This window comes from Marmota flaviventris, chromosome 5 (genome assembly GCF_047511675.1).
Source record: "Marmota flaviventris isolate mMarFla1 chromosome 5, mMarFla1.hap1, whole genome shotgun sequence".
Classification (NCBI taxonomy): domain Eukaryota; kingdom Metazoa; phylum Chordata; class Mammalia; order Rodentia; family Sciuridae; genus Marmota; species Marmota flaviventris.
In genome coordinates, this window is record NC_092502.1 from 11,043,285 (window position 1) to 11,056,265 (window position 12,981).

At 37.6% G+C, this 12,981-nt stretch overlaps 1 protein-coding gene across 1 annotated transcript in view; it reads right to left on the reverse strand.

Annotated features, from left to right (window-relative positions):
• The window catches only part of Ranbp17 (RAN binding protein 17), a 296,032-nt gene that overhangs the window by 78,421 nt on the left and 204,630 nt on the right, over positions 1-12,981 (reverse strand). The window contains exons 17-18 of the mRNA XM_027938663.2: positions 11,646-11,709; positions 11,447-11,555 (exon numbers count right to left, since the gene is read on the reverse strand). Coding sequence (XP_027794464.2) covers positions 11,447-11,555; positions 11,646-11,709 — 173 coding nt within the window. The remainder of the gene's footprint in view (positions 1-11,446; positions 11,556-11,645; positions 11,710-12,981) is intronic.

Below are 12,981 nucleotides of genomic sequence, written 5' to 3' on the forward strand. Positions count from 1 at the left end.
GTATCTGGGACTTAGCTTTGAGAGAGCTGAGACTCTGTCTCTTTGTGTTTCTCTGTGAAAGAGAATGATGCAGGCTTCTGCAGTCAACAGGCCCAGGTGTCTGATTCCTCCACAGACTGTTTAACTTTGGACATTTTACTAATGACTGAACCTCAATTTCCTTATCTATCAAATATAAATAAAAATACCCATCTTTGAGGGTTGTGGTGAAAATTAATTGCTATAAAACATGAAAAAGAGAAGATGCTCAATGAATAGTAGTGATGGCACTAGTATTAAAGTCCTTATTTTCTTAATACTGATACAGAATAGTACACAAATAGCTGAAGTAGACAAGATTGAGTCCTAATTGCATAACACACATATACATTATATTTAACCCACACAATCTCATAAGATAAAGTGCTTTCTAAATGTGGAGTTATTAATGAGAACAGTCATAATAATCACTGAAAGTAGATAAGGCTGCTGGAAATGGGCAGGTCTATCGAAGCTTGATCCTGGCTCTGCCTCCATTAGCTGTCTGGGCCTTTGCATCCTTGTTTGTGATGAAGAGACAAGATATTTACTGCATAAAGCTGGTCATGAGGACTCAATGACAACACATGTGGCACTCTGCTTTGCCGACACTTCATAAACAACAACCATCAGCATTTTTTGTTGCCCTACATTTAACTGGACTTAGAGAGATGACTGGTAATTGAATGAAGTGAGCAGAGAATGTGAGCTTTCCTTGGGAAAGCTTCTCCAAAAAAGCTTTTTCTTTTCCAAGGTTAAGATGTTTATTCACAACAAAGACAATTCAGAGCTTTAACATCTCAACCCCTCACTTAATATTCTGAATTACTGATCAAAGGACTTCCTGGCCTCACCCCTTTCTCCAGCCAGATTTTGAGGCAAATGGATATCAGGAACACAAGAAATTAGACACCATGAAAGGCAGCAGCAATGTGAGCAGCAAGTCCCTCTGAAAGTCACTTCCTCTGAAAGGCCTTTCTTGACCAACATCCATTCCCCCACAACTCTTTAATCCCATAAACGACCTTACTTTTCTTATGGGACTTACTGGGACTGCTAATCTACACATTTATGCATTTCTTGTTCGTCTTTCCTATTAGAATATAAGCTTCTTGGGGGAAGGAACTCAGGTTATTTTGATCATGGTTGTATTCCCAGTGCCTAGAAAGGCACCTGGCACTCAAGAAATACTTTTGGTGTGACTAAATAACAGGAGTTAGTTCCTGAGTGCTTATTATGTGCATGCAATAGATTTGGTACTGAATTTTTTGAAAAATATTTATGTGGCTCATTCTATTGCACTGGTGCAAGTCATAAATGGTCACCACAATCCTATGGAGCTGCAGGATCTCCTTCACTATATGGTGAACAGAGAGGCTTAACAGAGTTCAATGGCTTGCCTATCATCTCCAGCTGTACATGTCAGTGGGCTGGGAGCCCCAGGCAGGGCTGCTTCACCAAAGCTCATGCTTTTCCCTTGAATCTCTGATGGGGTGCAAGGTGCCAGAGGTGTGGACTGAACTCAGAACCACACAATCCTGAGTTTTGACCCGCATGAAGTCCGAACAGGGCCAGGAACAGTCAGTTTGGTTCTGGTGAGGTAAATGGACCCGGCCCCACCACAGGAGTTTGAGGTGGAGAGCAGAAGAAACTGTACCTCGACTACCACAATGCTCATGTTTCAGTTATCACTGTTCCTCTGTTACTGGGATTTGATGTACTTATCATCTAAGTTGGAGAACTGGCTGTTTTTGTTTATATCACACAAAAAACTTTATACAAAATCTATTAAAGATTTTTTTCCTCATTTGTATTACCATAGAGATGTCATTTATTGTTCCTGATGCAAAAGGAGAAAATATGAGCTTCCTTGTAACTTCATATTCAAATATATAGTCATATATTTAGTATGCCAAATGTGTATGTGATAACTCATGAATCATAATTGAAGCTAATTCTTTTTCTAATGAAACAAGGGCCCAGAAATCAATATGATTTGAAGATATAGTGTTAATTTCAGACTCATATTTTCATTGAAAAGTAAATACTAACATAACATTATAAGTTCCGAGTAACCCATAAAAATAAATGAAAAATTATTTGGCTTTCAGGCAAAACTAAAAGTATTCATCTCTACTGGCTTTTATAAGTTGCAAACATTTTTTTCTTGAGATATGTCACATTAAAACAGAACAGTGAACCTTTTAGTACTTTGGTGAACAGACATTTTATTTGTAGGACATTTCATTCATCATTTTGCATAATTAAAACCTCAAGTGGTGGGACCATAGACTGGTATAGCTACTGTGGAAAAGTTTGGCAGTTATCAAAGCATCAGAATTGCCATTTGTCTCAGCAGTTCTACTCTAAAAAGAACCGAAAGCATATATTCATGACTTCATAATACCCAAAAAGTTGGAAACAATAAAAATCTAAACTGCTTATCCAAACTGATGAATGAAAAGCAAAATGTGGGACAGCCATACAAGGGAATATTATTCAGTCATACAAAGGGACTCACTACCAATGTGCACTAAAACGGATGAACCTAGAAAACATGCTAAGTCAAAGACAGACACTAAGGCCACATACTGTATGATTTCATTAATAATAAATGTCCAGTATAGGGCAGATCCACAGAGATAGAAAGCAATTAGTGGCATTCAGGGGATGGGGAGGGAGAAATAGGAATGACTATGTAAAGGTACAAGGTTTCTTTTTGGGGTGATGAAAATGTTCTGTAATTGCATGAGGTAATTGTTGCACAACTTTGCAATATTCTAGATACAATACCACTAAAGTACACATTTAAAAGGGTGGATTTTGGCATCAGAATCTAAAACAATAGTAAATCCCACAACAACAAAAATCTGAATTTTCTCTCCCTTTCCATTTTAAATGTGATGAACAATGAAACTTCCCATTTCTTCAAACTTGAGTGACAAATGGCAGCTAGATTACAGGGATCTGTGGAATCTGGCAAGGAAAAGCAAGTAATGGAAATAATTATGATAATTATCAGCAGTTACCTAGGATTCACTGTATAATAAAATCTGTGTGAAACACTTTGGCACTGCTGACGTGTCAGTTTGGTAGGCAGAGTAACCCTCAGAGATGGTTACTCGGGAAGTTTAATGCTATGAAGGCAAGTTGAGGCTGCTGACCCACTGATTCTAAAGTAGAAAATTATTCAGGGTATCCAAGCGAGTTCAAGGTTATAGGGGTCCTTAAAAGTGGGAGAGAAGCATTAAATGGGAGAACCACAAAGATGGCAGCCTGAGGAAGACACGCCTGATGTTGCTGGTCCATGACCAGCCAAGGAAAGCAGATGCCCTCTAGAAGCTATAAAAGGCTCTTCCCTCCAGTCTCCAGGCAGGAGCAATCCTTTTGCTAATACCTTGATTTGAGCTCACTGAGTCCCACTTGGACATCTGACCTCAAGAACTGTAAAACAGTACTTAGGTATCGTTTAAGTCACTAAATTGCAGTATTTTGTTACCGCAGTATTAGGAAACTGACAGATGAAGATCTGGTCCAAACTAAAAAAAATTACAAGGGGCAAACAAGGAGACACAGAGGCAGTGGTGAAGCCAATTCACTCAAAGCCACGTGCCATGGGTGATCTGGAGGAGTCTGTGGCTTTTGCAGGTCCGGGTGCACGTGCAGCTTCCCACTGCTTCCTAGGGCACCACTCTTAAATTCTGAAGTCTATTATTAGCAAGACTGTGGAGAAGTGTGCTCAGCTGGTCCTTGAAGGTAGTCCAGAACTGGCCTTCATTCCAGTTTCCCTCTCTAGTGACTACAATTCTAGTCATCTCTGAAATGACTTGTACCCTCAGACAGAAATGGATATTTCAGTATCCATCAGAAAGTGTCCTCAGTTCTCTGCCTCTGTAGGAAACAACCCCAGCTACAGAGGGCAGAGTAGAAGCCTTGGCGCGGTGGAGATGCCTCACTCTGGAGTCGGAGTGGCAGTCAGTGCTTCTGCCTCTGGGTAAATGTCCTTCTGGGTTGGCCCTTACTAAGTACTTGCTTTGTGCCAGGCATTGCTCTAGGTTGTTTCATGTACCTTCATCTTATTTAAATCACAAGACAACAACTTTTCAAGGTAGATATTTCCATTTAATAGATGAGAAAAGTGAGGCTTCCTGAAATTCTGCTCCCTAGGGAACCAGAATGTTAAGTTCCTGGAGGAAATACACACTGCCCAGTGCAGACGACTGCAACTACCCAGCAAGTATCACCCTGGAGCATGTCATTCCCTGGGGTGCTCTGGACTGTCTACCCTCAAAACCAGGTAAGTTATTAAAACCAGATCTGGACTTAATGGGCTGCTTTCTGCCTACAGGCCCATCTAATTAGTCTTAATTATCTCATTATGGATTCTAAGTATTTCCAGCTGCTTCTTTACCCCTACTGCCCACACTCCCTCCCCCTCCCCCATGTATCTTTTCCAGATAGTCTCTGCCAAGTCATGGACACAGGTGATAAAATAACGTAGTATATCTATCAAGGCATTAGTTATTTCTGATCAAGCCCCTTACTTCCTAAAGCTTCCTGGGATAGCTACCTATATGTTCCTTAATCCATGAGAACATGCTCTGCCCAATTATTAGACATAAGAACAAAGTTTTAAAAATTACATTTGACTTTCACTAATCATCAAATTGTAACATACCTATAGGACAAATAATAATCATGAATCAGATATTGCATAAACATTCAGAAAGTAATCCTCTCGTGCCCCCAAGCCCTAAACCAATCATTTGCTCTAAATGGTTAAAATAAAGTAGAAAAAGTTACACATCTGAACTGATTGAGAGGGCAAAATCTAAAGGAAAAATTTAGCAAAAGTAGGTGGAGCTATGTGGCCAGCCAGCTACCAGTTACATGACTGACCTTGGGCAAATCATTTCATCTCTCAGAGCCTCAGTTTTCCAATGGATAAAGAGCAGAATAAGACCTATTTAGTATAGTCTGTCACAAGAGTCAAATGGGACATGGGACATGAAAGTGTTTACAAAATACAGATTTGTAAACAAATGTTATCAGTAATAAAGAAAAGAAAAAGTTCCCTTCCTCTGTGTATTTTTAATTCAGTCTTTATTTACTATTTCTAGAATACATATTTTATTCAAGTCATTTACTTGCTATCCATATTTCTCAGATTTAAGCAAGTGATATCCTCAGGCACTAATTATCTGTTACAAGTCACAAAAGTGAGTGGATAGCATGCTACCTTCACTTCTAAAGACATCATCTCTTAACATCCATAAGCACCATTTTAAATATCAGTATCCCCTATCATTAAAAATAAGACTGCTTCTTAAATACCTGAGCAATGCAAGACTTGCTCAAATGCCATCCACACACTTCTCATCTGGGGAGTTCACTATAAGGTGAAATATGAAGTATTCAAGAAAAAGCAACTGTTGGTGACACTGAGCAATTTCACATTTGTAAGTGGTAAAAATTTCATTTGCAACTAATTATATTTGGTCCTCCACAGAAAGGAATAGCTTCATTACAGCTCTTTCCCACATTTCCCCTCTTTGATATTCGTCAACTGAATTCACCTCTATTCAGATTAAACAACATAGAAGGTATTTATTTATTCAACTATTTTATGCTGAACAGCTCCCTGGAGGTTCTCCATTTTCTGGCATGGGTAATACGCTTTCCTTTCGTTTATTAGATTGACAAAGCTAATTTTAAAATAACCCAGGGAGCTTTAAGTGATTCTTGGAAGGGCTAACATGCATGCACATATGGTTGGTTACCCATTTCTTTCTACATGGTGCTATCTTGAGAAGACTTTCTTGCATTTATTTCAATAATTTCTTAGACTACAAAAAGGACATGGACAACAACTTCCATGCTTTGAAACTTCATCATCCTAATGATGAAATGCTTTCAATTTTGCTCTTCATACAAATGAACATTTTGTCTATTTTAGTTAAAGCAATTTGATAAAATTGTACAACTGTTGATTGCCAAAAACCTCCCATTTTCATCTGAAATACAACCTGGGGCACATAGCATCTAATTAAATTCATACAAAGTGCAAATTATTGAATAGAAACCAAAAAGCATTTCAAAGTAAATACCAATTAACATGACACCCAATTTCTTTCTCCTTTTCTAATCACTCCAATGTGCATGGCTTATAGACAAACATATTCAATTTATTTTGTAGGATTCAATTAGAATATACTTTATATTTTAATCTAAGAACCACATCCGATGCTTTTATAAGCAGGTTGGTTAGGTATTTATTTATTTTTCCTGTTTGATTCTTATCCCCATGCACGCACTTCCAAAATCAGTGATGTAAAAAGTCTGTCCTCAGGCTGAGGGTGGGGGTATAGCTCAATGGTAGAGCCCTTGCCTAGTATGAGTGAGGCCTTGGCTAAAATCCCCACTATCATTAAAAAAAAAAAAAAAAAAATTATGTCCTCAAACTTTTTGATTTGAGAAGTATTCTCATTTTCTCATTACATACTATTTTTATTTCTTCTAGTTAATACATGGATCAGCGCTGCTCTTGACAACAGCACTATCTTTTGCTCCTTGTTTCTGTGCCAATGAACACACGATACAAAACTACCAAGCCATACTGTATGGAAACTCTGATGGCAACATTCCTGTCAATCTAGATTGTGAGACAAGGCTTCATTCAAATAACAAAAGAAAAGCTGTGTTCCATAATCCTCGGAACATGATCACCTTGAATGGTAAGAAAAAGCTGGAGAGCAACTGATGATGCAGGAGTGGTCAAGTACAGCTAATCACTGCAGAAAGCAGTCAGTCACTTGTGCCCTGTCCTGGAGAGGCCAGTGATCAAGATTCTCCAGAGACCCTGGCAGGCAGCGGACTGCAGCAGCTAGGGTGATGGTATCTTTGTTACTGTATACTTATATCTGCCATTCATTCAAAAAGCATTAAGTGAGCAGCTACAATGTAGAGACACTGATGCTTGAAAAATATGAAAAAGACAAGGTCAATGCTCAGAAGAGTCCCAACATAAATTTGGGAAGAAGAGCAATTCTGGTTCTTGACAAGAGAAAACAGCTCTGATAATTTATACCAGAAGCCATTTGATGCTTAAAATACATACTGAACTACTTAAAAAGGTAAAACCACTGATAAATATGGAAGCAGCTTCTTTGCAAGCAGTGTGGCAGTTTCCTGGGGTAGCTGCTCCAGTTTCCCTTGCAGGCCAGACACAACCAACCTATCCAAAGACCTCCGCGCCCCAGGCTCTCCCATCAAAGCCTGCTTCTGTCTCATCTCATCTCATCTCAGAATATCTAAAAAGTATTGGAGTAAGACTTTTTTTTTAACTGAACTAAAATATCAATTTATACTTTATATCATTATGACTTAAATATTTCAAAGGAATCTAATCCTGGCAAACTTAATAAGAACCTATTCATTATTCAAATTATATGCTTATTTCAGTTTCTCATACCTCAGTTTACAATAAGCAATATTAAATAAAGCAAATTTGCCTTCAAAAAAGTGCAAAGCAGGGTCTTTCTGCATCAACATGAAGATCAATTAGCAGTGCAATGAGGGAGCAGCATGCCAAGGAAAATCGCCTGCACTGTGTGCAAGCTCCGTGGTGCGACCCTTTGTTTAAGCTCCCACAGACAGATGGGGTTCCTTTGTGTGTGACAACTACATGAAAGAGGAGATCTTGGCCCACTCCACTTTCAGGTTCTCAAGATGAGTGACGTGGGCCTATTTCTAGGAAACCTCTCCAGACATTTCTCTTTAACTTTGGTCTCTCCTTCACTTTCATGAGTGTGACAGGGTCATTGCAACAGCATTTTTAGGGATGGGAAATAGATTATATTGTAGACAAGGTGACAAGGTCTTCTTTAATGCCTGGACAAATGGAATGACAAGAAAGGCAAGCTCCTTGAGGCCAGGGCCCAGTATGCTGATTCACCTTGGACTTGCCGTCAGAGTTAGCACAGTGTGCAATGCTAAATGACTGCTGGGGACAGTACAGAGTCTGGGGCTGTTCCTCTTCTTTCCAAGGAAGAAGCCAAGAGGTAAGACAGGACAGTGTGCAGTATGAAAGGCTGTCACTCAGTTACATCTCCCACTTGCCTAAGGTAGCAGATGATTGGGTTTTGCATGCCTGGTTTACACTCTTCAAATATTTATAGACGGTTCTCTTTGCCTCCAGCCCTAGTTGTCACTTAGCCAAGTTATACATACATGGTTCTTTTAATCTTTCCTTAGAAATCAATCCCACTAAGCTCCTTAATCATTCCAGTTGCATTTTCTCTCAACTTTTGGCTGTTTGTCTTTCTGTTGATATACATGAAAATAATAAGAATGTAGAACATGGAGGGGTTTAGTCACTCTTCCATTTCAAGATTCAATGCCTTGTATGTACAAAATAAAATTATTTATCTTCTTTCCTTTTGTATGATCACATTTTAAAAAATTTGTATTTAAGTTGATGGATCAATCAATACATTGTAAGAGAAAGAAAGAAAAAATATCATCAGTGTTATATTCTCTAAGGATGATACTATCATTGATTGAAACTTCTCCTGTGTCTACAACTGATTGATCTAACCCAAAGTATTCAAATATGGGGAAAGTGGGAATCCAGAGTCACACGGTCACACAAACAGGCTTAAATGCCCACCCTAAGGTTTTGTCTATATGTGTATACTTCTCATTAAATTCAACTTAAAAAAAAAAAGGCAAGAATTTTTTTGGACAAGACCCAAAACGTAGGAAACTAAAGCAAAATCAGACGAATGGGATTACCTCAAACTAAAAGGAAGCCATCTACAGAATGGGAGAAAATAGGTCCATCCTATACATCTGACAAAGGGTTCATACCCAGAATATATAAGGAACTCTAAAAACTCAGTAGCAAAAAACAACCTGAATTAAAAATGCACAATTGATCTAAACAGACATTTCTCAAAAGAAGACACCCAAATGACCAACAGACATGAAAAAATGCTTAACATCCTAGTTATCAGGAAAATGCAAATCAAAACCACAATGAGATATTACCTCAACATACCAAGAATGATTCCTATAAAAGATTCAAAAATAACAAGTGCTGACGAGGATGTGGAGAAAAGGGGACCCTTTCACATTGTAGGTGGAAATGTAAGTTAGTATAGTCATGATGGAAAACAATAGCGGGGGTTCCTTAAATATTTAAAAACAGAACTATCATATGTATGACCCAGCAATCCAGCACTGGGTATCTATCCAAAGGAAATGAAATCAGTATGTTGAAGAGACACCTGCCCTCCCATGCTACTGCAGCTCTATTCAAGCCAAGAAAAGGAAACAACCTAAGTGTCCATCAGCTGGTGAATAGATAAAGAAAATGTGGAGGTAGTACGCAATGGAACACTACTCAGCCATAAAAAGAATGAAATCCTTTCATTTGTGACAACAAGGATGGAAATGGAGATTGTTTTAAGTGAAATAAGCCAGTCACAGAAAGACTAGTACCATGTAATCTTATTCACATGTGGAACCTAAAAAAATTGGTGTCACAGAATTTGGGAGTAGACTGGTGGTTACCAGAGGCCGGGGAGAGCTGGGCAGTGGGCAGTGGATGGACAAAGAAATTCTAGTGGCTACTGCACAGGAGGGTGACCACAGATTCCATGGTATACATTTCAGAAAACTGGAAGAAGGATTTTGAAAGTTTTCACCAAAAAAGAAATGATAAATATTTGACAGATATGTTGAGCTGGGAGTGTGGCTTAGCAGTAGAGTACTTGCTGAGCATGCACAAGCCCTGGGTTTGATTCCCTGCACTATCACATAAATAAATAAATATAATAAAATATATAAATAAATATAAGTAAATAAATAAAAATAAAAGAGTTTAACCTGACTTGAACATTACACAGTGTATATACGTATTGAAACGTTACGTGGCATCCCTTTAATTTTTATTTCTATATATCAGTTAAAAATAAGTATAAAAAATTTTAAAATTACAAACATTAAACATTTTACCATTATAAAAATATCACATTAAAGAAAACTTCAAACAATAAGTAGGGAAAAATTACCCATAATCTACAACCCAAAGACAAAATTTAGCATTTTTGTCTGATTTTTTTTTTTTCTTTTTTTTGGTGGTGGTGGTGGGGATCGAACCCAGGGCTTTGTGCATTCAAGGCAAGCATTCCACCAACTGAGCTATATCCCAGCACCCAAATTTAGCATTTTTAAGTTACAGTTATCATTTTTATAATGAGCCTACTTATAATCCACTTTCTTATCATTTTTTAAAGAATATATTGTCATTGATGATAGCCATTATGTTGTACAATAGGTCTCTTGAACTTTATTCCTAGCTACCTAAAATTTTATAAGCAAAGTTTTGACCAACATCACCCTGAACTGCCTCTCTACTTCCCCAGCCCTTGGTAACTACACCATTCTATCCTCTAACTCTAATATCAACCCTTTTAGAGTCCACACTTGAGTAAGATCATGTAGTATCTGGCTTTATTTTACTTAACATAATGCCCTCCAGATTAATTCACATAGTTGCAAATGGCACTTTGTCTTTATGGTTGAATAGTATTCCGCTGTGTATATATCACACTTTCTTTACCCATTCATCCATTAATGGATGCTTAAGTTCCTTTCCCATCTTGGTTACTGTGAAAAGAGCTGCAGTGAGCATGGGAATGCAAATGTTCCTTCTACATACTGATTTCATTTCCTCTGGACACATACCCAGGAGTGGGAATGCTGGGTCATAATGGCAGTTCTGTTCTTAAATTTTTGAGGAACTTCCATATTGTTTTCCAAAATAGTTATTATAAAAATTACCTATAATTTTTATAATAACTTAGCATTTTTGAACAATTTCATTTAAACCTTTTTTGATGCAACTCCCCAGAATATACATGATCATACTATTTGCACTGTATAACACCTTGGCCTTTTACTTAATATTACAACACAAAATTTCATGTACAGCATTTTCTTCAAATCATCATTCTTAACAATTACAGATCATTTCATCAAGTAAGGGGATGTGCCATAATTTTATGATTCCCCACTGTTGGACATTAACATTGTTTTTATTTTTTCTTGAGTTTAAATTTTTTACTACAAAAAATCTTCATAAAGCTTTTCTATGTTTAAGATTATTCCTAGAGCTGTAATTTTAAAATCAATGGGCCAAAGGTTATACATACAGTAAATTTTGAGGTAAAGAATCAAGGGAAGTGAAGTGAAAAATATCACCTAAGTACAAAGATTTGTCTTTTGGCTGTGATGCTAACCAGTGAATGCTCAAATCTTAGGAAGGCATAAACAATTGTCAGAGATGAAGAATTCTAATAAATCAAATGTTATACCTGCAGAGTCCCACTCTTCTTATTGACTGAGCTGAAACTCTGAACCTTACCTAGATCTACCATCAGAAGGCGAGTGAGGGCTGTGTAGAAGGTTGTTCGGCACCTGAAGTCACTGAGACTGTAACTGTCACTGATGCCAAGAAAGGGGAAGTGTTCATTCTAATGAAAGCAAAAAGCATCCAAAGTTACCAATGTTTGACCTAAACTACCCAGAACATTCTAGTCACTGATTAAGAAATTAAGACTTACCGTGTGGTTCTTCAGCATGAACTTCACAGCATCTATTTTCACAAGTTTTTTTAAAAGGATATAGGTATTAGAAGTTAAGGAATCCAAGGAAATATTTTTGTCTTATCAATATGTAATAAGTCACAAAATAACACCGGACTAAAATGGCATCAATTTGTACTTATGAAGAATAAATATTATTTCAATAGTATTCCTATAGAAACATTTTCATCCTGTTAAGAATGATAATCCATTATTAACCAGTGCAATTACTTTTCCATTTTATACATATTCTAGTTATGGAAAGGAAGAATGAGTTTTATAATTAAGACAAGAATTCCTTTACTATTAAAGTCTTGATAGTAGAAAATTAAAACTGACCCTTTTACATTTTACATATAACTTGAGAATTTCTTTTTACTTAATGTTATTTCATAATAAAATAATTATAAAATACCCATAAGAGGCTATCAAGGAAGAGAAAATTATTAAATTCTAAGAAACAATGAGCTCAGTCAGCAGAAGGCTAAGATGAGAACATGGCAGGAGGAGAACTAACAGTTCTCAAGTGGAGTGGAAGGTGTTTTTCCTGTTATTCTACCTCACCTTCATAATTAAGCTGTTATTAAGATTATTTATAATTTCCAGTATGTAAAGAAGAAAACAGAAGCTCAGAGAATTGAATTGCTTGCCCAAGATTACACAGCTGTGGGCTGGCAGTGCTGAGACTGAAGCTGAGGCTTAGCTCTGCAGACCTTGCTGTGTCCATTGTACCACACTGTACAGCTGAACTCAGAATAATAAATTGAGAAATCATAAAAATTAACATAAGGCTTAAAGAATTTCTAGTGAGATGTGGGTGCCCAGCACATCTACTCAGTGTGCAAACACCCGCTTTCTTTAGTTGTGGGTTTTTACTGTCCCTCGAGCATCCTGCCCTTGTCTATATTCCCACTCATGTCTTTCTGGAAGGCTGGCTCCATTCATGTCACAATGAAAACCCTGGCTCCTTTCCCTCACATCATCTCCAAATACAGAATTCTGTAAACTGTCCTGTACAGTGGCACTGAAAAGCGTAATTCTAAATTTTAGTTACTCAGGTGGGTGTAAGAGAGGAGGAAACCTGGGCTTTGGCTCGATCACATCATCCATCAGCGGGATGAGTCTTGAGTGGTGTACTCAGCCCGAACCTTAGTTTCCATCACCAACAAACAAGGAGGAAACCTATGCCCCAGCGGGCCTTACAGGATTGTTCTGAGGGTCAAAGGATGCAAATGTCTTTGCCAACTGTGTCAGGGCAGAGATTTTACAGAATGGATACTATTTGAAAGACTAATTCTCATAATTCCAGGAGATA